The sequence below is a fragment of the Carassius auratus genome, chromosome 29, assembly GCF_003368295.1.
Source record: "Carassius auratus strain Wakin chromosome 29, ASM336829v1, whole genome shotgun sequence".
NCBI lineage: Eukaryota > Metazoa > Chordata > Actinopteri > Cypriniformes > Cyprinidae > Carassius > Carassius auratus.
The window spans coordinates 15,212,321-15,238,247 of record NC_039271.1 but is presented as its reverse complement, the minus strand read 5'-3'; the positions used below and the strand labels follow the sequence as shown (position 1 = coordinate 15,238,247).

The window sequence follows — 25,927 nt, the reverse complement described above, 5'->3', positions numbered from 1 at the left end:
ACGGGCTTCTCAGAATGAGCCAGATTTAGCTCATCCTTTGTTAATTTAGTTATTTTATGTTTGCACTCGACAAGTCGCTGCCTGCAGAAGCAGCTGTCCCCTACACTAGGTTATTGAGTTCATCTTGCTTGACCAAGAATCATGTGGAAGATGTGCAGTGGCATGAAGAAAAGTTTTCACTAAAACCTATATATATATATATATATATATATGTATTCAAGTACTTAACATCCCATTTAGGGTGATTTCACACTAGCACTCGTTTGGGGTCGTACCAATTGTGAAAGCATCCTTACTATGTAAAAAGGGCATTATTTTTGACAGAACCAGAATCAAGTATTCCAGTGGGGTATATACAGTCATGTGATTTATTAACAAGCTTGCTTACTGTCTGAAAGTATGATGAGAAAATTGTCCCTAATATTACCTAACCTGGTTTCTCAGTTTAGTCATTTCTGTGCTGTTTATCTAATGGCAGCAGTACAGTGGCCTGTGGAAACGTTATGATTCATATGACCCTCTTCAAATTCACAAAAACCAACCTACTGTTACAGCTTATGAGGAAACACCATGCTATGCCAAGTTTTTGTGTGCAAGGACTGAATGCATAATAGAATAGAAAAGAAATACTCCCCATAGACATTTACATTTTACAAACATTTACAGTTAAATTTTTTTTTATGTTTTTACAGTTGTAAATTATGGCACAATCAATTTAATTTAACTGAATACATAAATAACAAATGAATTGAAAAAGGGAAAAGTGCAAATAAAATTATTTACTTTAATGATGTTAATTCTACAATAAATTGTGCACACGATTTACTAATTAATTCCCTCAATGTACTAAAACTTGCACACTATTACTATTGGGTTCCCTCGATTTACTATTGCGTTTCGTCAATTTGTCAAATTGTGCGCACGATTTAGCAAATCGAGGGAACAAATTAGTAAATCATGCGCATTTTTTATAAATCAAGTGAACAAAATAGTAAATCGAGGGAATGCAATAGTAATCGCGTGCACGTTTTAGTACATTGAGGGAACGAATTAGTAAATCGTGCACACGATTTAGCCTACTATTTTTTTCCTGCATGTCATGTCCGTACAATTCAAACCTTTATAACTTATTTTATTACATGGAAGAAATTTTTTAATAAATGATGACACATGATTGATTTTTATATGAACTATTCCTCTAAAATCATCCAACTGGACAGAAACATGTAGAATTTAGCGTGTTGTGTAAATACATTTTGACTGTATTCTATCCATTTAAAATGCACTTTTTTGTTCTGCTTGTTTTACACAGCATACCCCTTTATCAGTAATTATAGTGAGCTTGTGTGAAACTGGGCCATCTCCTCATAGACTCCGCAGGAGCTCTCCTTAAAAGGCTAGGATGGATGATGTCGACTGTCTTTTTTCAGTTCCTCTTTCTCGCTCTCTCCCTCTTTTGTAGATTTGAGAGGCCCAGTTAGCTTTGGGAATCTCATCATGCACATCAGAGAAACTCATAATATGATGACTTACGGGAGAGGAGGTGTGTTAACACACACATATACGCAGATGGTCATGGTCACAAAAGAACCGTAGAGCTCCATTAGCTGAAGTGGGAGAAAGACATAACCGATATATCTATTTGAGAAATGTTTTTTTTTTTTTTGTAATAATGCTGATCCAGATTGTAACCATGTATTGTAAAATTGGCCCATTTGACTCCTGTTCTATATACTCCAAGTCTTCTGAAGCCATTTGATATCTTTGTGAAATGCACAGACTGAAATGTAAGTCATAATTCTCCGATAATCTTCACTTTAAGTGTGCCGTTAACCAGTGAGTTAAACTGAGGCTTGATTTGTGAATGAATCATTTACACCGTCTTTCAAAAGGATGCAAAAGTTTTGCGAACTATGCCTCTAAGTTTTGTGGTGAATAATTCATGTTTCTCAGAGTGACTCACACAGTGGTTCTGGCTCATTTGCAGTTTTGGATTGAGCTCGGGAAGAGCATGTCATTAATAAAACCATAAGCCACTGCAGCTCAAGCAGATCACAGCACCACTGGACAGGGTCAGCAGGTGCACTTTTATATTAGGGAAGTGAAATGACTTCCCCCTCATTGCAAAAGAACAGAAGAGCACAGTCAAGAAGAGCACATGTCTTTAGAACAGATATATCACAGCTCTGAAAAGTGAATTATGAGAAAATAAGACTCAAAATGTAAATGCAAAAGTAATTGTTTTAAGAAACAAATAATGAATTAATAAAAACCACAAACTGATTTTCCGCATGTTATGTGTTTTGTAACTTTGACTGTGGATTGCTTGATAATGTCAGGATAATTTGGCATAAATCTGGACTATAGGATTGTTAGCCTTAGCGAGCAAGTTTGAGTGGTTGTGCTATGCTAACATTGATTGCTGGCTAAACTTAAAGCCACCATAAAAACAGCATTCACAACCCATTTTACTATACTATACTATAATATACTATACTATACTAGATGTGTTGTATTTCAGTGCAAGCACAGCACACAAACCAAGTTAGCCATGTTCAACGGTTTTGTGGTTACATTAAAGACCCTCAAAATTAAGTTTGGTGGCTTTTAGTACAAAGTCCCAAGATTGTTTATTCCGGAACAATGGAGCCAAAAAACAAACAAAAAAACAAATGCTAACTCCAATTTCCAGGTTTTAAGGACCTTCAGGACTCATGGCCTAGTTCTTGCCTCCAACTATGTAGCATTAGTAGTACATCATAGTTCAAGGCTTTGACAACAGCTATTGGCTCTATAAAAAAAGAAAAGTCCTTCAATGTCCCCCTCGACTTCCTCTTTCAAGTTTATATGTCAACAGAAGAAAATGGAGTCTTCAACTGTGGCCAACACTTTTAGCCACCATAAAAGGGTCTGTGCATACATTCTTAAAAATAAAGGTGCTTCAGGCTTCCAAATAAGAACCTTTTTGTCTAAATGGTTCCATAAATAAGCATCTAAAGAACTTTCCTGTTTCACAAAATGGTCTTTGTGGCGAAGTAAGAGGTGGTTCTTGAAAGAACATTTGACTGAATGGTTCTTTGTGGAACCAAAATTGGTTCTTCTATGGTATGGCTTGAAGAAGCTTTTGAAGCATTTTTTATTTTGAGAGTGTAATAAGGATGAACACAATGAGAATTCAGACTATAGTTGCTAACTAAGCTAGTGCTTTCAAGATTTCTCACACACTTTTCCCACCAGGACGTTTGAGCTGAATGTGAGAATGTCCCCCTTCAGTCTGGAGGACGTATTATGTGTGTGTTTCTGTGTCTGGGAGCAACTGCACCTTGGGCCTTACGATGCTCTTGTCTGAAGTGTGTGCGAAGACTGTTATTGTTTCCAGTGAAGAGTTCAGAATCTGCAAGCCATCTGCTGTTATCTCTGGAATGCAGGACTTCGCTCATGGACATATATGTACCAGGGCGCTGACGTTTCTGCTATTTTTAGGCGCTACCCGCCGCTGGAGGTTGTCTTTATGATGTCATAGCACCTCTCAAAATATATCCGAATGTTTATCTTGGGCTGCTCTTTGGGCTAGCTTCTCATGTCATGTTTTGTTTGTGTTTATTAGTGATTTTAAAAAAAAATCACCATTATGGGGGTTTCTCACATGTACAGTTTTCATTTTCTTCTGGTTGTAACATGGAAAAGATATTAGTTTGAGTTATAAAAACTAGTATTAGTTTGTGGTAAACGTGCTAATTTTGTGAGAATAATATTATTACTTATGGTGCTTTATGAATGACTTGTTGTTGTATGATTTGACTGTTTTGTTTATTTGGGATCAGAACATAACGTCCAAAGAGAGGAGCCTTATTGAGTCATCCCAAACAAACCCATCCCCATCTTAGGAAAGCTTATGGCACAAAATTGCTGTCCCAACTGCTATTTGATATGTAAAATACATCTAATATATTTTGTATTTATTTTTATTTCTTTATTACATTGGCATTCATGTAAAATACTAAATCTTTATTGCATAATACAAAAAAAAAAGAAATACTAAATCTAAATGTCATAATATGTCAGTTTAGTCATGACAGAAATCTTTATTCAACAAAGATGCATTCAGTTGAACAAATGTGAAAATGTACATCTAATTCATAAAATTACTAAATCAAAACTTAAAAAAATTAACACGTTAACATATTTATACATAAAGTGAATTAACTCTCTTCTTGTGAAAAAATGGTATTGTTTGTAATACGTTTGTTAAACCTCTTCAAGGTGAAGCTGGTGTTTAAATTTCTTGTGCACTATGTGAGTACTACAGTTATCTGTGGTATGTATGTGTATGCTATTTCTGTTTTGCTGTTGGAGTATATGAAGTGTATAATTATATGTTTGCTTTTTATTCTTCGATTTATGTGGTGTGGTATAAGGTGATGTATGTGTTTGTATATTTTGTTTGGCATATGCATCTGTAGGTGTGCATTTGTTAGCACTTCTGATTTACGACGTGCTGACAGTGGAAGTGCCCGAGGGAGTTCGAGGAGTAGCACAATGACTGGTTCTGCAAGTGGCATTTCACACACACATACACACAATAGTGCAGTCAGGAGCAGATCAGAACTTGTCACAGGCCACTGATAGATTCCACTGCAGAACTGAGAGGCGTCAGTCTGCAGCAGATACACAAGCCGTGAACTCTCTGCCCGCTGTCATTGGCCTGAATGACCTTGCTCTGTGATCTAACAACAAGTTATATGTCTGTCCATGCTGAAGTCAAAAATTCTGTGCAATGAGAATTTAGCTATTTCACAAATACAGCTTTTAAATATAGCCTATATAACTTAAGTATATACTTGTAAATAATAAAAGGGAATTCAAATTATTTATATTTAATTTTCGAGTTGTGATTCAACTTATGAGACTCTCTGTGCAATTTCAACCACAGCCAACCTTGACCCAGTTTATGCAAGTGACTCTATTTTTAAACTCTGTCCTAAAAATGTCCTTATGCACCCTAACTGTGCCTCTCAGTTTGATCTCGCCAACTAAAATCACTGAGTCAGAGTGGGTTTAGTGGGTTTGTCTTGGAAATATTCAGACCTGTTATTGGCCCAAGTGAAAGAAGTAAATATGATATGGTGTCTTCACTGATTTTTTTTCATCTTCTTTAGCGTCCACCAGTTTTCTGATAACATTAACTGTATTTTCAGAGCACATGGTGCGGAATGTGTCATGTGTCAAATTTTTGTACTTCCTAGGGGTTTCGAAAAATCCCTAATTCTGAAGCCCAGAGAATACTTCAGCTATGCCGAAGCTCGGCTTTACTGCCAAATGCATAGCCTTTCAAAGTGCACTCCATTTGAACACTAAGCTTCATCTCTGTCCAATGTCTGTGTTATTTCTTTCCAGAAGGTATGACGGATAAAAATGTCTTCATACACCTTTTAATTAGTTGTGAGTATTTCTTAACCATCTCACATAAGCTCATTTCAACATGGCTGTCTCTTTATGATGCACGTCAGTAGTTTGTTGTTGACGTTCCATCTCATCCATTTAGCATGCCTTCAGCATGCACATTGGACTAGCACAGTACATTCAATTGTCTTACTGTTCCTCTTTACTTTACCACATTATCCAATGAATGAACAGTTCATTGGTAAGCTTGGTCCAAGTGTGGGTGAATGTCAGCTCGAGAATAAGAACGACAGGAGCTCTGGCGTAAAATAAGGGAAGGCTCTATTCTATTTATACCTGCAGTTAGAGTAGGAGGCTAGCGCTGTTACCAAGTCATGCAAACGTTTCCTGTTTAAAACTGGAAACATGTTACTGTAATCTAATCATTCAGTAGTGGGTAAAATAACTAACCTACTAACCTAACCACAGAGAATCTCAGGCTCAGACAGCACGCCTACAGACTACCCACTGTCTGCTCAATGACCGTCTGATGCATATTCCAAACCTTAAGTTTGCAGGTTAGTGCATTAATTTTTGAACCACTCAAAGCTCTATGTACGTTCAAATACTCTGCTTTGAGTTCTGCTTGTGAAGTAATAATTAAAAACTAGTATTATTTGTTTTATTTTTGTAATATGCTAAAAGGTTACCTGGTTCTATAGCAGGTAACTGTGAGCTGTTTAACTGTTGGCACCAGTGATTTGTTTCAGAGAATGACACCTGGGTGTAGGAAGGAGAATGCATCAGTTTCCTGACCTCTGACTCTTCGCTCCTCGGAGAGACCTGACGACAGATGACACTTTCATTGTTGCATTGTATATTTTCTGATGAGCAACATATGAGCTTTCCGAAAAAGTTGTACTGAAATACAGACTGACCCCTTGAGACAACACTGATTGAAACTGGAAAGAGTTTTTACCAAACATCCATCCAAATGGCCATCTCTCTTCCCTTGAGATAAGTAGCAGCAATCAGAGGAGCTCAAGAGCTCTTCAGCAAGAAAGACTCAAAACACACTCTGCTGGTGCCACTTATCATCCCAAGCCGATAACACAGGTATACACTAATGTGCAAAACTGCTATTGTTTATGTCTGAGGCACTCTTAAGCAGAAGCTCATTAGACTTCACAAATTGCTGTTGTCTTTGCCTGCACCCGTTCGCGTGAATACACCAGTGATTGCTAATGGAAAGGATGATGGATGTAGCTGGTTCACATTCTGCTCACTGCACTCTTGAGGAGTTTGTGCAAGCAACGGTAACCATGGTAATGAGTGGGCATAAGTGCTTAGCAAGAAACATAATTCTGTAGCTGAAAAAGAGACTCATTTGGCCTTGCAGTGCGAGCCTGCTACTGCTGTCCGTTCTCCTCTGGATATACACTATAATTAGCTCACATCTCAATGAAACGAGGTTATTCTATCCATGTCTGCAGTAGGCTGTCACCTCAATGTCTGCCACCTTGAGAAAAAGTGCATGCTGAGTTCGGTATGAAGTGTACTTTATACAAGTATGAATGGAAATAATTTCAATCACCCTGTGTTCAGAAATGTGTCAGCATACATTATGTAATTCAAAAATGAACATTCTGTCATCATTTACTCACCTTCATGTTGTTGAAACCTCATGTATTTGTGTTCTGTGGAACTTCTAAGAAGATATTTGGAAAATGGCTCATATTCCATATACAGTGGCTTCGGGAACAGCATGAGGGTGGGTGAATGATGACAGAATTTTAATTTTTAGGTAAACTATCCCTTAAATGTTAGTTAAACTGACAAAACATTTTTAGCTTGCTAGCTAGATGCCTGAAGGTAACTCTATAGCCCTCTTCCTACTGATGTTTGTTACTGTTACTGATAATGCTAAAGGGATGTTCACACCAAGAATGATTAAGGCACATTACGGAATGATATTGTTGGAATCACATTCAGAATGTTATGTATTTTTTTTCAGTTGACAAATGATGAAAATATTGACAGCCAATCAGAATTCACCTGAATGTACAGAGCTTTTTTAAAGTGTCAGATAGCTAAACTGTATTGCACCATTATAGACGATAATATATTTACTGTTATAACTACATTTATAAACTGAACAAAATGATAAATGCAACACTTTTGTTTTAGCCCCCATTTTTCATGAGCTGAACTGAAAAATCTTTTGAGACTTTTTCCATGTACACAAAAGGCCTATCAAATTTTGGTCACAAATCTGTCTAAATCTGTGTTAGTGAGCACTTCTCCTTTGCCGAGATAATCCATCCACCTCATAGGTGTGGCATATCAAGATGCTGATTAGACAGCATGATTATTGCACAGGTGTGCCACCATAAAAGGATACTCTAAAATGGCTGATAAAATTGTCTTTGTACTCTTTATACGAAAGTTGTGGCTACCTCATAACCTCCTCACACAAGTGATTGTGAATGCGGGCTTCTGTTGTTGTTGCAGTCTGCGGTATTTTGTTGTTGTTGTTTCATCTGATTAATTTTTTTCTACTTTGAAACAACAATGTGGGTCAGTGTTGACACCTTGTGGAACAACAAATTGAGAAAAAAATTCATTGCGCATGTGCGACCTAAGACGTACAAAGCATGGTTACAAAAATCGGGCAGCGTGCGTACTATTCTGGTGACATTTTTGACATGTGCACTGTATGCAGACTCTCACCTCTGCGTAAAAAAATTAAGTATACTTTTGGGGAAGTCGCTCATGCACATGAATTTATTTTTGCAGTAATTAGTTTGTCCACAAGATTGCAACAGTGGCCCAGGGGCGTGGATTCACAAGGTAGTTGAAAAAAACCTACATAAATGGAAGAGACTGAAACGTGCATGTTACAGTGGCAACAGATGCCTACATGAATATATTGTATAAAGATGTTAGAAATCCTCGCGACAGACAAACAAATTTGTATGGATAAGTTTTCGTAATTCACATATGTCGATGCCTGTGTACATTTACACATCAAATGGAGTATTCTTAGTTTGAAAGGCTGTGCGGCTTAACAGTTTAGATGCTTCTTCAGAAGGATGACTATCTCGCATCTTCATTCAAAGTACACATGGAACGATACAAGCCAAGTAAAGACTATTTGGGTGGCAGTGTTTATTTAGTCTTTAGAGACTGTCATTAATTGTACTGTAGCTTTAAATGATGTTAAGTGAAGAAAGGGACCCTATTTCTGGTTTAGGTTAAGACTCAGCTGTTGTCTGAGTAGGGATCAATGCTTGAACACTCATTCACTCATGCTCTAGCGTTCCCTTGGCCTCTGAGGTCATTTTGGAAAAGGCCTAGCCAGTGAGATAGCAGTTAGCACTGATGGCTCCATACAGATTAGCTGAATAGCATACATGGCACGTCTGGCTGGCGATCTTCAGCAACACTTCATCTTCAAGCAAAACGCTGATGTAAACCTCTGCAGTATGTGCTTACCATCATTTTATCAAGTTGCATGCTAAAATCTAATCAAATTTTCAACATTCATGTTGGTGTGAATAGGTCTTAACACAATTCTTTTCCAAACCCTAAAGGTATTTTCACACACAAATTCCAGTCATTTTAATAGAATTCCATGCAATGATGAAAGATGGGTAAAAGATTTCCTCACACAAGCTTAAATTCATCATGTGATTTTGCCTGTTGACCAATAGTGAGCTGCATGGTTTTAAAGTGTCTTACATTACTACACTAAAGACAACAGACACAAAATTTAGCTATTATTTAGCTAATCTCGCAGTTCATTAAGTGGCAGCATTCTCAGAACATGGCAACAGTGGGATATATTTAACTCAGAAACATATCCCAGTCTAACAGTAAAATATGAGAACACAACCCAGGCTGAATCGAAGTGACGGAACTTGAGCCAAAAATGCACACAAACAAACGGACAGCTGAACTCACAGCTGTGATGTCGTAGCATGTGACATTTCCAGTTTAGGATGAGAAGCAGAACTTTCAGTAACTGTACAAAGACTATAAGTATATATGAATACAATTGTCAGCTGATTTATGTGGCTTTCCATGTCTATACACTGACTGTGCATGACTAACAGACTTGCCTAAGACATTTTAACAGTATATGAAACCGCTTTAGCTGGAGGAACTGTTTGAACTGTATGCAACCACAATTCAGTATTACATCAGAAGTGAACTTTGCACATTATGTGGCAGCTTCTTCTTTTAGAAGAGCCACAAATGTTTGAGTTGATTGGAAATGGAATAGTTAAGAAACCTTTTTAATCAAATGATACATGTAGTTGCTTTCATAAATGGCATCATAGGCACCTCATTGATATTTGATTGGAAGGTTAAAATGAGTCGTTGGCATCTTTGTATATAATGCCATTACTCTTACATCTCTGATAAGATCGAAGGTCAGGTTATTTCCATCAGAGTGATAGTGATAGTGAAACGCTTCAGACCAGCTGGGAGTGTGATTATGTCACATGTAGCATGAAAAAAATTTGATGCTGGGATGCTGGTTTAAGATGGTCCTTTGCTGGTTTATGCTGGTCATTTTGCCTGTTATGCTGGTTCGTTGCCAGCACATGACCAGCTTAAACCAGCACATGACCAGCTTAAACCAGCAAAGGACCAGCTTAAACCAGCAAAGGACCAGCTTAAACCAGCAAAGGACCAGCATAAACCAGAAAAGGACCAGCATAAACCGGCAAAGGACCAGCATAAACCAGAAAAGGACCAGCATAAACCGGCAAAGGACCAGCATAAACCAGAAAAGGACCAGCATAAACCAGCAAAGGACCATCTTAAACCAGCATAAACCGGCAAAGGAGCATCTTAAATCAGCTAAGGATCAGCATAAACCAGCAAAGGAGCAGCTTAAACCAGCAAAGGAGCAGCTTAAACCAGCAAAGGACCAGCATAAACCAGCAAAGGACCAGCATAAACCAGCAAAGGACCAGCTTAAACCAGCAAAGGACCATCTTAAACCAGCATAAACCGGCAAAGGAGCATCTTAAATCAGCTAAGGATCAGCATAAACCAGCAAAGGAGCAGCTTAAACCAGCAAAGGAGCAGCTTAAACCAGCAAAGGAGCAGCTTAAACCAGCAAAGGACCAGCATAAACCAGCAAAGGACCAGCATAAACCAGCAAAGGACCAGCTTAAACCAGCAAAGGACCATCTTAAACCAGCATAAACCGGCAAAGGAGCATCTTAAATCAGCTAAGGATCAGCATAAACCAGCAAAGGAGCAGCTTAAACCAGCAAAGGAGCAGCTTAAACCAGCAAAGGACCAGCATAAACCAGCAAAGGACCAGCATAAACCAGCAAAGGACCAGCTTAAACCAGCAAAGGACCATCTTAAACCAGCATAAACCGGCAAAGGACCAGCTTAAATCAGCCAAGGTTGAAAAAGAGCCCTGGTTTCTTTGATAATCTGGTCCCTACAGTCCTCTCTTCAGGGGAAGCTGATGTTTTCGCTTTTTTTAGCATCTGTCCAATTGCCTTATAGCACAAAACGCATAATTTGATGTTGCATTTGAGTGTTTTGCACAAACGGTGTGTGGTAAGTTATATGTTGAAGTGTAATAGGGTTACTAGAAGTTATAGTATAAAAAATATATTATAAATAATAATTCTGATATTTGCTTTAGCCAGCACCATTCGTAAAAGCCTAGATACATGGCCATGTGGATCCCACAACCTAACAAACCTCTGCTACACTGAAGTACATTGTATTAGGTTTTACAGTCAATCAGTAGGGGAAGGTTTTGAGGAAACTCCATAACTCTCCAAATACACCATTGAACAATGTTTACCCTCAACAGAAACCGTTACAGAGTCTTATCTAAGTGACAGAGAGGTGAGTGGAGAACACAGCTGCCTGCTAAACAAAGAGTGATGAGTCTGTCTTTCCAATGTGGCCAGGTTTTTAAAACTGTGTTACAAGAAAGATCATCACAACAATGGGAATACAGAGTAAGAATTATAGAGAGAGATTTCCATTCAGCCAAACCTATATTCATTACTCTATTACTAGAACTAAGGCAATACATAAATATACTGTATGTGCACTACTGTGCAAAAGTTTGGAGTCAGTGTTTTTTTTTACACTTTTGTTAATCAAGGATGCATTAAATTGTTCAAAAGTGACAGTGATGACATTTGTAATGTTACAAAAGATCCCTTTTTCTAAACAAATGCTGTACTTTTGAACTTTCTGTATCATGGTTTCCACAAAAAAAAAATATTGGTTGACATAAGAGTTTTCAATATTGATAAAAATAAGAAATGTCACTTGAGCACCAATTCAGCATATTAGTATTGACACTGAAGGATTATGGCTGCTGCAACAGCTGTTTTGAATTGTTATAATATTTCACAGTATTACTGTTTTTTTTTTTACTGTCTATTTTAACAACCTCAGATTTTAAATAGCAGAGTATGTAAAAGACGAATATAATTACAAAGTATATGTACGTTTTATAGAAATATACGTTTTTACACCTCTTGTTATACACCTTGTGTGGAGATGAGAAACCTGGAAATCTCTGCAAATTGTAATATTTTGATTTCCAGAGTTTATAAAATTAACCAAATTAAAGAAATTATTGAAAATATTTCATGTTATTTAGATTTTCATAGATTTAGCATTTTGATCTGTTGTCATCTATCCTAAAATATTTTGGTTAGACTTTATTTTACAGTACGTGTACTTACATGTACTTATAGTTTACTTACAGTGTATTTATCTAAGAAATATCTGGTAATACAAGGTAAATACATGGGGTAGGGTTAGGTTTAGGGGTAGGTTCAGGGTTAGTACCTAGTTATTACATAGTTATTGTAATATCTATAATAAGTACATAGTATGTACATGGGGAACAGGACTGTAAAATAAAGTGCTACTTTTTATCTGTGTGTTACATTGCACTGAACTGGAAAAAGGGTGAAAAAAAATATATGGAAAAATATGTTTTTTACAATATTTCACCTGACACATTATTATGATGTGTCGCTGATCAATGCCCTTTTTCTGGTTTCACATTTTCAGGATTCTCATTTTCATCACACTTTTTTAAACATTTGTTCCTATCAAGCAATGAAATCACATAATCACACATCTGACAAAACCACAGCAGTGTCATTTTCAGCATGAAAGATTAATTGTTTGGGCATGAAAATGTACTTTTAAGTCATGGAAATTCATTGATGAAAAAGAATGAGTACCGTAGGAGATGTTTGCATTATAGTGTTTTACTGAAATGGCTTAGTTTGACTCATTTTGGGAGTCAACACACCAGTAAACAATCAAATCCAGTGCGCGGACAGTGTTTGTACTGTTAGTTACAATCAGGCCTACTCCCAGATACTGCTGATTAATAGGCCATTTACGTAAATGCAGTGTTTCAGGAGATATCACATGTGTCACATGACAGTAAACATGAGCAATGGTTTACAAATGTCAGAGCTTTCATGGTTATGAAGAAACTAGCATTCAAAATAAGATGAAACTTCAAGGGATAGACACACCTCTAATGTCTTAAAGAAATATTCCAGGCTTAGTACAAATTCAGCATTTGTGGCATAATGTTTCCATTGTGACCTTGAGTTTTTTTTTCATATATAATAATAATAATAATAATTGAAATGACTTGCGGTGGTAATGAACATTATATCACAAATGCTGCTTATTGAGTTGAACTTGAACTTGAAACCAGAATATTCCCTTGAATCTCGACTCATGGATTAGAATGGTGAGGATGGAGAAGATTGGAGGGAGTGGGTAAACAGATGGATATCACAGTTCTCCACCTGCTCAACAGCAGAGGCCAGTTCCCCTCATGTTGTGGTTAAAATTGGCTGGATTGGTCTTTTGCTTGACAGTTTATTGGAAACAATGAGGATGGGAGTTTGTTGTGTAATAGAAAACTTTGCTTTGGCTTTACTGATAAGCTGTAGGAATGATCTAATGACTAAAACACGCGAGCCCTTCTAAAAGTAACACTCTATGACTTGAACCTGTTTGACTGAGTTTGTCGAGCATATATGGATATTACATTATAGCTTATATTAAATTCAAATGAGTGACATCACAGCCATGATTCCTTATGGTTCTCCATGATTCTTCATTCCTCGCGTATCCAGCACCCACTGAGAGTGTGTCTTGGCATGCAATTCTGGCCCAGAGATGATTTTCTAATCAACTACAAAGATCAACACACACGTACACACAGATTTGCCAGCAGCTGATTCAAGCACTGATTGTGTTAAAATCCATTAAAGTAAGACTCCCTTCCTGAAAAGTCCAAACGAGAACCCAGAAGCAAAGAAAATCTCTGGAAACACATAAGATTAAGGAACACATATTCACTATTTTCACTCAATAAACTCCTAATTTGCTGCTTATATATAGTAAGCAAGGTAGTTGTAATAGTTATGTTTGGTTAAGGGATCTAGAATATGGTCATGACTCGTGCAGAATAAAAAAGGCATTATTATGTTCTTTATAAGTACTCATAAACAGCCAATATGCATACTAAATAAGCAACTAGTTCATGGTGAATAGTGTTCCCTAATCCAAAGTGGAACCAAATGTCTGAATATTGTTTTCAGATGTATTTTTAAATATTTAATAATCAGTCAAAAATGCCCCAAAATATTACTAATATACAGTGGATTTTAAAATAAATGTACACAAACTATTTATATTTTTGTTCCCTACATTTTGACAATTTTTATGTTTATTTAGTTTAAAATATATTTTAAAAATAACATTTTTCATTACCCACAATGCTTTTTATTTTTCTCTTCTTGCCCCTTTAAGTCTCATTTTCACATTTAAGGCTAATATATTTGTGCCAAAAGAAAAATGACCGGCTCAGTACAGTCAGGACCACCCCAGTCAAAAGGTTTCTGTCAACTCAATTACCCAGATGAGGATACTTCTAGAAGCCTTCCAGGGGTAAAATTAGCCTTTTAAGTAGTCCGTTAATCATCTGCTTTTTAAGTAGTAATTTCTGTTATCACAATCAAACTTTTTCCCCAGAAGTGATGTTCTCAGCATGATATATAAAAATAAGCAGTTTAATTCTGGTTTGCACCATGATATGATGATGGCTCTATCAAAGCTCCGAAACGAAAGGCTAGCAAAGTAGGTTAATATAAAGATATAAGAAAGATTTTTGGTCCACATTATCATTAAGGTGTCTAGTATTAATATATGAATTCACATATATTCAGTTTTGATGAGTGTGGTCACAGAATGAATAAACATGTTGATGGTCACAACAGTGACCGGTGGGATAACAGTCAAAGGTAGGCTACACAATATAAATCCAATTGCATTTGTTAGTGAAGGTCGCACTAAAATGTTGCAGCGACAAAATACTGCACTCAATGAAAAGTTAAAATCAAGTTAAAATATTGATGTTGTAATACTGGTAGCACTGTATAAAATGTGATGATATAATACAATAAAGTAACAATTTTAAAATACGTTGATGGTTGTATGTGGTCTGGGAAAAAAATTGGGATCAAACGGGTTAATAAATCATGCTTTTACTGTCCCGTGTTTTTTGTCAACCATAAACACCTTTGAATGTTGACTTTTTTTGTTTGTTTGTTTCTCTACAGTACTGCCCCATAAAGATGACGTTATGCTGCAGATCCGGGGCTGACGTCGCTCGCTCTCGCGATACTTCGGCGTAAACCGGGTTTTGAGACTAACCGCCCCCTCCCGTGTCGTCCCCTCCCACGCCCCAGCGCGCTGTGTTGGGATAGTGGCAGTATAAAGTATATCTTCCATCCGAGACAGATAAGAAGCGCCAGGCTAGAGGGGATGAAGATGGCGGACGCCAAGCAGAAAAGGAACGAGCAGTTAAAGCGCTGGATAGGCTCGGAGACGGATCTCGAGCCGCCCGTCCTGAAGAAGAAGAAGACGAAGGTGAAGTTCGACGAAGGCGCCGTGTTTCTGGCCGCCTGCTCGAGCGGCGACACGGAGGAGGTGCTGCGAATGCTCGACCGCGGCGCGGACATCAACTACGCTAATGTAGACGGACTCACCGCTCTGCACCAGGTGAGTACAGAGCGGCTCAGTGGCGGCTGTTGTGCGCGGTTCCGTGTATGCGGACTCTGTGCTGGCTGGCTGTGTTTACTCGCACCATCATCATCTTCACCATCTTCGTCGGGCCGTTTTGCTGAACCACGTCGCCGCTGGCGCCAACCGGGCTCTGATTGAAACTGATATTTGCTTTTTATGCGCACTGTGCTGGATCGATGATCCCGGGATAATCGCATTTGTGTGTAAATGAGTTTGTGAAGACAGGAAGCGGACTGTCTTACTGATTCTCGGGTGTGTTTGTGTTAGCTGTAGGCTAGCTTGTTAGCCGCTCAGCTCATAGATAAGAGCAAGTAGATACAGCACAATAACAGTTGAATCTGTTTATTAACGGATCGGGTGAATCTGCATGGGTTTTGTCATGTGTAGATTCACGGAGCCGACTCGTGAATGTGTTTTGATCCGCTGGTCACCGTTGAAATAACGTTGTTTAAAGCGCATAGCAACCAGCTAGCACGGCTGTGTTTGGAAAGAGGCTTCCCAGCTGACACGTATGTTGCTTTGGAGATTGTTGACTGAAAATGTTGCGTTTATTGGAAAAGACTCCGTATAATATGTTTTCTGTGGGGCAAGGTGAATAATGTAAAATGTGATGAAGAGCGAACGCAATAAACGGTCAAAGCCGCGCTGTTTGTAACGAATAACTAGTTCAAAAAACGAAAACGCTGTCGTAATGTATTCTTTCATGTTGTGACGAACCCGTGTGGCTTATTTACTTGTGTGGAACTTCAAAGATGATATTTGACAGAATGACAGCTCCGGTCACCATTCGCTTTCAGTGCATCTTTTTTTTTATTTTTTATCCAATGGAAGCGAATGGCGACTTGAGCTGTCAGTTCTTAAAACCATTCATGACATCTACACTGTCGATCGACACGAGAAAGTAAGTAAAAAAAAACATAATGCATTTAAATATATCGTGACACAATTGACCATAAACGTTTAGTGAACTGTAGCTTTAAGATGTAGTTTCCTTGCCTTGACCGTAAACATCCGTGAAATATGCCTCAGAATAGTTTAGTTTTCCCATTAATAACTTTGTGTGTGTGTGTGTGTGTGTGTGTGTGTGCAAAAATAATTATGTTGCAAAGATATATTAGTTGTTGCAAACACAGGCACTTTCTGTCAATTTACTAATTGAATTAGTCTAGGAATCTCGGGAAACAATGATAATAATGAAATACTTATTGTGCTTGGTCATAACTGTTAGTGTCGGTATATATTGTCTTAAGTATGATTTCCACAAAAAAAATTGGTGATCATAGACAAAATATTTACATGTTAAGGCTAAAGCATTGCAATTCAACTACATGGTTCATGTTGTCACTCACAACACTGTTTTTTGGCCTTTTAAAAGTGTATTCTATACATATCATGCATTTTCATCAGGCAAAAGTGTCAAATTTACATTGTAAAGCATAATATCTGAGGCCCTGCATTGAGTCTGAGTGGTTTGATGTGGCTGTAAGTGACTGCTGGAGGTTGTCCGTGCAGGCTCATGCGTTTAAAAGCACTTGCCTTTTTTTGGGCCGGTGTTCAGACAGGGGGAGGAAAGAATTTGGATGCAGCTCATGAGACCTAACCATGACTGGAGAGGTTCTTTCTCGATTGAGTCTGCGGTGTGTGTTTACGTATGTGGACGTGTGAGGGAACAGAGAGCTTTAGCATGTGACCAGCAGGCCGCGAGTTCATAGCGAATGTTTTTTGTTGTTGTTTTTTTTTTTTTTTAAACATGCTGATTGCGCAATTAAAGATGCACAGGTTTTGCTGTGCTGGAGGCATTTTGTATGTAAATTATGTACATCTTCTGCTAGGTCTTGAAATCGCGCTTGGTTTGACGATTGCATCAAGAAATGAGAATTTGCATGTTCCCCAAAAATCACATGTCTGTTCTAAAAAGGGGAATCGGTTGCAACTTACAGTATAATACTATGTAGCTTGTTGTATGGCTTATAAAAACATCTAGCTTTTCAAGTAGAATAGAAGATGCTTTCTGTAAATTGATGCTGCGTCAAATCTTTTGCGTCTGTTCAGTCTCTTTTGCAGCAGATTCACCTGCAACTTGGTGATGCAACTGATACAGTATGATCTATTTATTTATTATTCATGTGTTCACCTGGTAAATTGCATTTTTCAAGTTGTTTTTAGTGTTTATTAAATTGGCTGTTCTTCCGCTCTGCCCTAGGGCATGTTAATAATGTTATGTATGTATTTTTTGCACCATTTAGTTTCATTTGCGTTCTAAAGCCTAAATTGACCTGAACCTGTACAAATCTGTGCCTGTGCATTGTCAATGCATACAATATGGATCAGCCATTTATCAAATGATATAACAATATGATGTATTCATGCAATGTAAACATTAGTAAAAATATCTTTAAGATATACCTATACATTTATATATTTCAAAATCCAAAATGTATACTGGAGAGCTTGTTTGACTGTTATTAAAAGCCTGATTTTTTTTTTTTGTATAAATGTGTTAGGCATAGTTTATGTCATTACATATCTCATTGATGAGCTGTCATCGGACAATTTGATGATCTCATACGTGACCTGTTTGCTTTTCCATTTTCTTTTTATTATGAAACCAAACCAAACTGAAGTGAATTTTTTTAAGCTGTTGTGGATGTCCAAGTTACACCGCTGCATGTCCTAGAGAAACCTGAGGATTTAACAAGGTGATTGGCGAGGTGTTGCTCAATTTCACTAGTACAGAATGACTGCTCACACTTTCTTGTGTTCCCCTATTTAAATAGGAGGCCTTTTAATTGAACAATTCCCTTTTATGTAAACTTAGACTTTAATACTTAAAATCCTCAGCTTGACTTTAGAGATATAGGAGTCATATAAGTTTATTTAGACTGCAGTATGACAGCAAAAGTTGGTTCAGGCAGTGTTTAGGTCGCCCTGGGCTCTCCCAGCATAACCCTAATGTCACACGCAGGCTCTAGGAGGAGGAAATAGACAGCTGCGTCCCCTATGTCATGTAGTTTACTCATGGCAGTGTTTTGACTGAGCTACAATTAGGTTTTATTGTTCATGCAAAATGGTGCATTGGCTGCTCATTTTCACATTATTTGCAGATCTTAATGTTATGTTGAAGATTAAAAGCATGATACTGAAGGTAGCACAGGGATACGATCGGGATCAGTTCCCAGCCGGGACTGTGTCACCTCATCTGTGCTGCAACAGGTAGTGCGCTCACTTTCAGTGCACTGCTGTGTTTGTGCAGGGAGGGTAATGGTGTGTTAGTTCCAGTGACTGTTGTAGCAGTACGGCTAAGGGTTATAAATATCACGTGCAGGCTAGTGCAAGAACGCTAACTTTAGCACCCAGTCAGCTCACATTCTGTGTGGATTGTTTCTTTGTCAGAGCCATGTGCTCGTGTGCTGTTTGAATCAGTCTTGCATCATGTTGTGATCTCTTTTGCCGCCCAATTTCTAGAGCTTCTCAACTTTTGTTACAAATGCTTTTTTAAAAATGAAAAGAAATTGACAATAAATGAGTGAACCTCGCAAAGCCCATTGAGAACACGTCCACCATTGCATTTGGATTATTTTCATAATTTATATTTTTAATTAGATTTATAACAAAGTGTACTTAAATTTTAAATATACAATAAGGCTGTTTTTCCCATGAATGAAAACTTTGCGTTATAACATTATTTCCATTAGATAATTTTAAAATATAGCTTATAAAGTTATTTCCAAAGTTAAGAAATATATATGCATCAATGCAGGGTTTTAATAAATGTTTAAAAAGTCCTTAAAATAGATAGATTAAAAAAAAAAAATTATATAGTCAAACATTTTTCAAAAAAGGCTATTTTTACGATCTTACATTTACATTTTTTCCCTAATATATATATATATATATATATATATATATATATATATATATATATATATATATATATATATATATATATATATATTACAGAATTCTATGGTAGGCTACATCTTCTTAATATATATAAACGTTCCAGTTAACCAGTTAAAGAAAATAGCTGAATTTTATCTAGTGGCTCAATAACTTTGTGGAGGCGGTATGCAAATAGAGGGCGAGAAATTGCAGATTACGCCCGAGGCCTGAAGCGTTGGTGTCTGCAGGTCTGTTCCTTAATGTTCTCCAAGGATGAGTGTTCCATAACTGCAGTGTCTTTTAAAAATGTAAGGTTTATGTGCACGTTATCTGTTTGACCTGGTATGAAGGGAGGCCTTTTAGTCAGAAAAATGTAATGTTTTTTGACATAGGTGGAATCTTCCGCAGTGAGGTCAGAGTTTAGGTAGGTTTCAGTAAGAAGGTAGGTGAAGACATGTGGTAGTGTGTCATCCTGGGCCTGCATTCCTGTCGTGTCTCTCTTTGGAAACCATGGCAGACCCAGAATTCCTCAGCTGTCACTTACACCCCCAGCCCAAGCAGTCTCCACCTCCACAGTGGCACACGATGAGGCATAATTAAGGAGCTCATTAGGCAAACAAACAATACATTTTCTCCCGTTGTTTTAATGTGTCATTCTGTGATCGATGTGCCAGACTGCGTATTGTTGCGTGAGTCTTTTGTCTTGAACAATAGTTTCAGTAGTGTTACAAAGAGGTGATGCATAAAGATGGCGTGATAACTTGTGAGCTGATCTGACGGCGTTCAGGAAGTACAGCAGTAGCTCAAGGAAATGGTACCTCTTCAAATGAAATTGAACGTCTTGGATCTCTGTCGTCGGGTTCACCAAAAAATGTGAATTCTGTCAGTTCTAAGGATCTCAATCGTTGTAAGTTGTACTCCATAAAAGCAGTCTATATAACAATACTAAGTCTTCCCTGGCAAGTTCATAAGAAAAGTATCTGTGTTTGATTTCTAAATGAATCAATCTGATATTTGAATTAATGGACCTGATTAACAAAACCTGTTTGAATGATTTGTTCATGAATCATATTGGCTATGTTCACACTGTCAGGTTTTGGGATTGACAGCTGCATTTTCTTTACAGGTGTGAGTGTCGAAATGTTCCCGTTCACACAGCAGCTTACAGTGTGTTTCGAGTACTGTCTACATGAACATGCAATGGGAGTCAAGCCCGTATTCCTTACTAGTAACCAAAGTAAATAAAAGACTGTGACGTCCATAAAACGAAAAAAGACTTTTTGCTTTCTGACACAATAAGAGTCCAGTCGAGGCCCGAGTTCATCCGTCAAAACTTCGTTAACCGACAGCAAATTAAAAATTTTGGTTGATAGCGGAATATTTGAATTGCACACAGAACACAAAACTGAAGGGAGCGGCTCTGGTTGAAAACTGATGGGATCTCAAACTTTCAGATGACACGCAGCTCATTTCTCCATCACTGAAAGTTACCGAAAACACACAAGAAAACACGCAACACTCGATAGGCGCGTGTTTGTGTGGCAGAGGGACTCTCTAGTTCTCCAGTCCCGTTCTGTTCACACAGTGCGTGTTCCCAGAATGCGAGTCCTGAAAATGTACAGGTGTGAGTTCGGTTACAGAATGCAGTTGTCACGCCCGTAAATAACCGTACTGTGTGTGAACGTAAGCGTATTAAGGACTTAAATACAGGACTGACAACCGTAATCTACTGCTGTGTGAACGTGGCCATTCATATGTTCTACTTATTCAGTGTGGTTTATCAGTAAATTACAAAAATGTTCCTCAAACAAATCGATCGTATTATTTCAAAAACATTGCCCGGCATCTGATATGCCTACGTGTCTACTATATAGCGGGCGAAAAACAGTAGGCCATATGTGAAATGAGTAGCATGTAGGCTTATTTATTTATTAAAGAGTAGACAAAATACTCACTTTCTGAAGTGCACATCCAGTGTGGATACTTTACAAAATATGACGCAACAGGAATTGTGTTGAGATATAAAGAAAATACTTTTTTAATGATCTTGAAGTTTATTTGATGAAGAACATAGTAGCTACTTAGACTAAGCTGTTTCAGATGCATACTTTAGGAGATGTTTAGCAAGTGTCATTTGGACTAATTTAATTCCTCTCTAGACTTTAGCATTGTTATTTGAAAGTTTTTTTTTTTTTTTTTTCTCCTTTAGCTATTCATTTAACATCTCTGTCCTCGCTCATAGTCATAGCACTGCGACATGATTATCTCAGCATGCATTGTGAATCCTGAGATTCCCAGCTGTCTTTAGCCGCCCAGTTGGCATGTCAGAGCTGATATCTGGTGTAAATACTCAAAGAAACACTCCTCAGGATTCTTCTTTTTGTTGTGAACCTTTGTTCGCGAGGTCTTGTTTTATTCTTTATGTTGTGAGTCAGTATGGACAACCTAGTCATTCCTGCATAGCTGTATTAGATTCGAGTGATTCAAAACGATCAAAACTAAAGAGAACTTGTGCTGTGTCATTTTAATCTTATTGACGAATTGTCATCATCAAATTTGCCAGCTTTTGCCAAGTTTTAGTATGCCTAGATAAACCTGTTTGTTTGTTTTCCCCAGAAGTCCATGAGGTGACACACATGTGGTATATTTTGAGTTCCACAGGATACTTCTCAAAAATACATTTAAATACCTGGAAACCATATTATAATTTTTTTTTTTACAGGATGTTGTGGGATACTACATATAACCTGCTTTACGCAGGAGATGGTTTGTATCAGGGCCTGAAATCTAAAACCAGGTCAAGGTCATTTTACTTTAAATTAGCCTGTGTCCTGGGAAACAGGGAGATATGATTGTGTTCATTACCTCTTCTCTTAAAGGAGTCAAGAGCCCATCCCTTATGAAAACTTAATATTTCAACATGTTCAGTATATTTCTTATTAGGTTTAATATTTTATTGTAATAATCACCATCACAATAAAATTATTGTTTTAAAGTTATGCAGAATGGGTCAACAACAGTGTGGATGAAGACTTTGAAATTTAAATTGAAATTGGGATATGGCTGGATTACCACTAAATTTCCATCACCTGCTTCCAAATGGAGCGCCATTTAATGGACAGAACCGTAGTTCACTGACAAGCTACGTAGGGGTGGGCGATATCTCGATATTTAAAATATATCGAGATATTTTTTAAACACGATATGGATTTTGACATATCGTATATATCGATATGTTGTTTATATTTAATTCTGATTCCGCCACTTTGCTTCTTTGCCTTCTCTGTGCTGTGCTCGCCCCCGCTCGCTCGCCCCCGCCTCCTTGCTTTTGTCCCCACTCCCTTCGCGTGTATAGAACTAGTCTAAAAAACAAAGTCTAAAAACAAAAGGACAACTGGCTCCATTATATGGAGATACTTTGGTTTTAAGGCGTAGGACGAACAGAAGGCATATGTCTAACGTAGGGCCCAATGATTTCCGCGATGCAGAAAACGCGGACGGAATCCAGTCATAAAAACGGTATTTACAGTTTAACGCGGAATGTCACGGAATTGGTTAAATTTTGAATGAATTATCAAAAGTAGGTCATGCGCTTAAATCAAATCGCAATATAGACTAATATCTGCAAATATTAACCCAGAAAAGTCTATTTAAATATGAATCCTGCATGTTCTGCGTGTCTGTGTTAATGAATGGCGCAGAAGCGCGTCTTCATTCATTAAACACGGAAGCGCGTGATGCTCGCGCTGATTTCAGCGTCTTTCCTATCACTGATAAAGATGTGAACACATGAGGAACATCTCCAGAACTGAACCGAGAGTCACTTCATGAGCATCTGACCATTTGATTTGAGTAAAACTAGCTCATATCACATCATAGACTGTAGTATCACATACACAGAACTGTAAAGGTAAACCCGTCAAAATAAAAGTATTTGGCAGAAATATTTTACTATTGTTCAGCAGAATGTACATAGCCCACTACTACTATTATTAAAATGATAAAATGATAATCACACAACATTTCTTCCATGTTTTATTTTTAATAGTAAATCCCCTTTGTTTACCAAAAAATAAAGTTTGCTTAATTTTAAATAATTAAAAGATAAATTAAATAAATGTTTTATGCCTTCATTTGACAACCAGAAAAATGTAAATACACAGAATTTCTGAAGGGAAAAAATTTCACATAAGGCTATTTTAAGATTTTTTTAAACTAATTAAGTTGTTTTTATGCATTTAAATAATTACACATGCTAAAACACAGAATTAGGTAACAATAAAGCATATGGTGAAGAAAAAAAATAAAACGTTTCATAGGGCCCTAAACATGTAATATTTTGCATATTTGTTTTTGCAGTAGTTTTAGGGGGGTTATTTTTCCTGTAAAGATATCGAGATATATATCGCATATCGAGATATAGCAAAATATATCGAGATATATTTTTTGCTCCATATCGCCCAGCCCTAAAGCTACGCAATATCACGTTCATTATCGCAGATGAATCGCCTTCGATAATGAACGTGATATTGCGTAGCTTGTCAGTGAACTGCGGTTCTGTCTATTAAATGGCGCTCCATGTGAAAGCAGGTGATACTCTTCTTGTAAAGAGTAATCTAAAGTGTAAACAACCAGAGAACCACGTAAGCCATTTTTGTCCCAGTTTTCACTTGGAACTACTTTTTACCTCAATAAAGTCCTAATTTGTTGCTTATTAATAGTAAGCTATTTAAATTAAGGGATTAGTTGGAATTAAGGGATTTAAAATATGATCATGCAGAATAAAGCATTAATATGTTTTATAATTACTAATAAATTGCTAATATGCTAGTAAGCAGCTAGTCTAAAATAACCCTAATAATAGTCAACCTATTTTTTTTTAAATGATTTTGTAAAAAATATGGAGCTATTCAATTCTTAGTAAGGTATGGCACAAATTGTTCTGTCCTGCAAAACACGGCAGGGTTTATTTGACCATATTTTCCATATTTCCATTTGCATTGCCATTTGGGCTAAATCATAATGTCAATTTGGGTGAGGACGGTCATAGTAACGTTATGTAAAGGGTGATGGAGTCATGCTTTCTCTCTGTCAGTGAATAAGCTCAAGCCTAAAGGAAATTAGTCCTGACATAAATTAGGTGTGTGGGCCCTTATTTCCTCTTGGTTGGGACAAGAGCACGCATTGCCGTGAGTCAAAAACTGGCGTCAGCGTATGTGTTGTGGCTTTGATGATACCATAACTAAGGAATACAGTTATAACGAGAGGCTGAAGCTGAAGATTTTACAGTGGTTTTGTGTTAAAGGTATGAAATCATTTATGGATTTAATTTAACATACTGGGTGGTTTATTGAATTGTAATACCATTCGTTTTAGTGTTTTCTGGTCCAGTAAGTGCAAATGTTATAATGCTATTTTGTCTTAAATAATTAATTTGTTTTTAAATTGGTTTGTGATGGGGTCCATCCCATCACCAGGTTTCTCATGCATATAAAATGGACATGCAATTTGCTTGTGAGTCAATTATTCATTGTTTACAGGAAGTGGGAGGAGGTTGTCAAGACGGATCAGTGTGGTACAGATTTTAATCAAAGGTTAGCAATTTGGTTTTTATTGTGTTGGCCTTTATCCTATGAAATATTATGCTAAGCAGGTAATAAAATGATACTTGGCCGCCACTGTGGAGTTGTGTAGTCATCAAAGTCTGTGTACTGCTTGATTGACACACTAATATTAGAACCAGAATGCCAACGGTTCATGTTTTACAGTTCGTAATAAGCAGGTTTGGCCGTGTCAGGCAGGCGGTGTTGAGATATTTTCAGTTGTATGTTTGAAAGGAACCCATAATCAAGGGCAGGAAGTCTATTGAAGAAGTAGAGTTACAGCGTTGTGTCATCTGTTGTCTTTTAACACGTTGATTTGTCTTCCACGCCATTTGGGTTTTGCAAAACTGTGAAGAGTTGGTTTTAGAATTTTGGATTCAAAATTATTTTTGGTTGTGCTGTTGATGTCAATTCCTGTTTCATAGGAATAGTCGTCGACCGATATTGGATTTTGGACAGCCGGTATCTTGGAAAGCAGGGGGAGCCAATAGCCGATATAACTTTTTTTAAAAATGTAAATAAAAATTTAAGAAATGTGAAATGATTTGACAAGGGATTAAACAAGACATTTTTAAAATAAACATTCTTTAGATGACAAAGTATTTTTCGCAAATAAATATTTAAGTAAACACTGTAACCAATGGCACTCAGTATTCTGGGAAGTTTAAATTACATAAATGCATATTTGCTTAATGCTGACGGCAAACGAGAAAGTTCTATAACGTTTGTCTTTCTATTACTAATATGAAAAGCAATCGTTTTAATAGTTTTTGTATATAATAATATTATTTGTCATTTTATCTGATAATTAGACCGACTTCTATCTGTATTGGGCCGAACTGCTGCAGTTGTCATCACTGTCAAAATAAAAGTCTGATGTGCCGTCAAATAAAAGTCTCGAACACATAGGCCAAGCAGAAAAACTCATCAACCGA

At 37.3% G+C, this 25,927-nt stretch overlaps 1 protein-coding gene across 8 annotated transcripts in view; it reads left to right on the top strand.

The window, feature by feature from the left end:
• Window positions 1-15,147: 15,147 nt before the first annotated feature.
• Window positions 15,148-25,927, top strand: part of ppp1r12a (protein phosphatase 1, regulatory subunit 12A) — a 58,469-nt gene continuing 47,689 nt past the window's right edge. For 4 of the 8 annotated variants that reach the window (XR_003276414.1, XM_026209825.1, XM_026209822.1 and 1 more), the window contains exon 1: window positions 15,148-15,483. Coding sequence is in view for 5 of the 8 variants with exons in the window: in XM_026209825.1 (XP_026065610.1) it covers window positions 15,247-15,483 (237 nt within the window). In the remaining 3 variants the exon portion in view is untranslated. The remainder of the gene's footprint in view (window positions 15,484-25,927) is intronic. The other 4 variants (XR_003276416.1, XR_003276415.1, XM_026209821.1 and 1 more) reach the window with 2 other exon arrangements.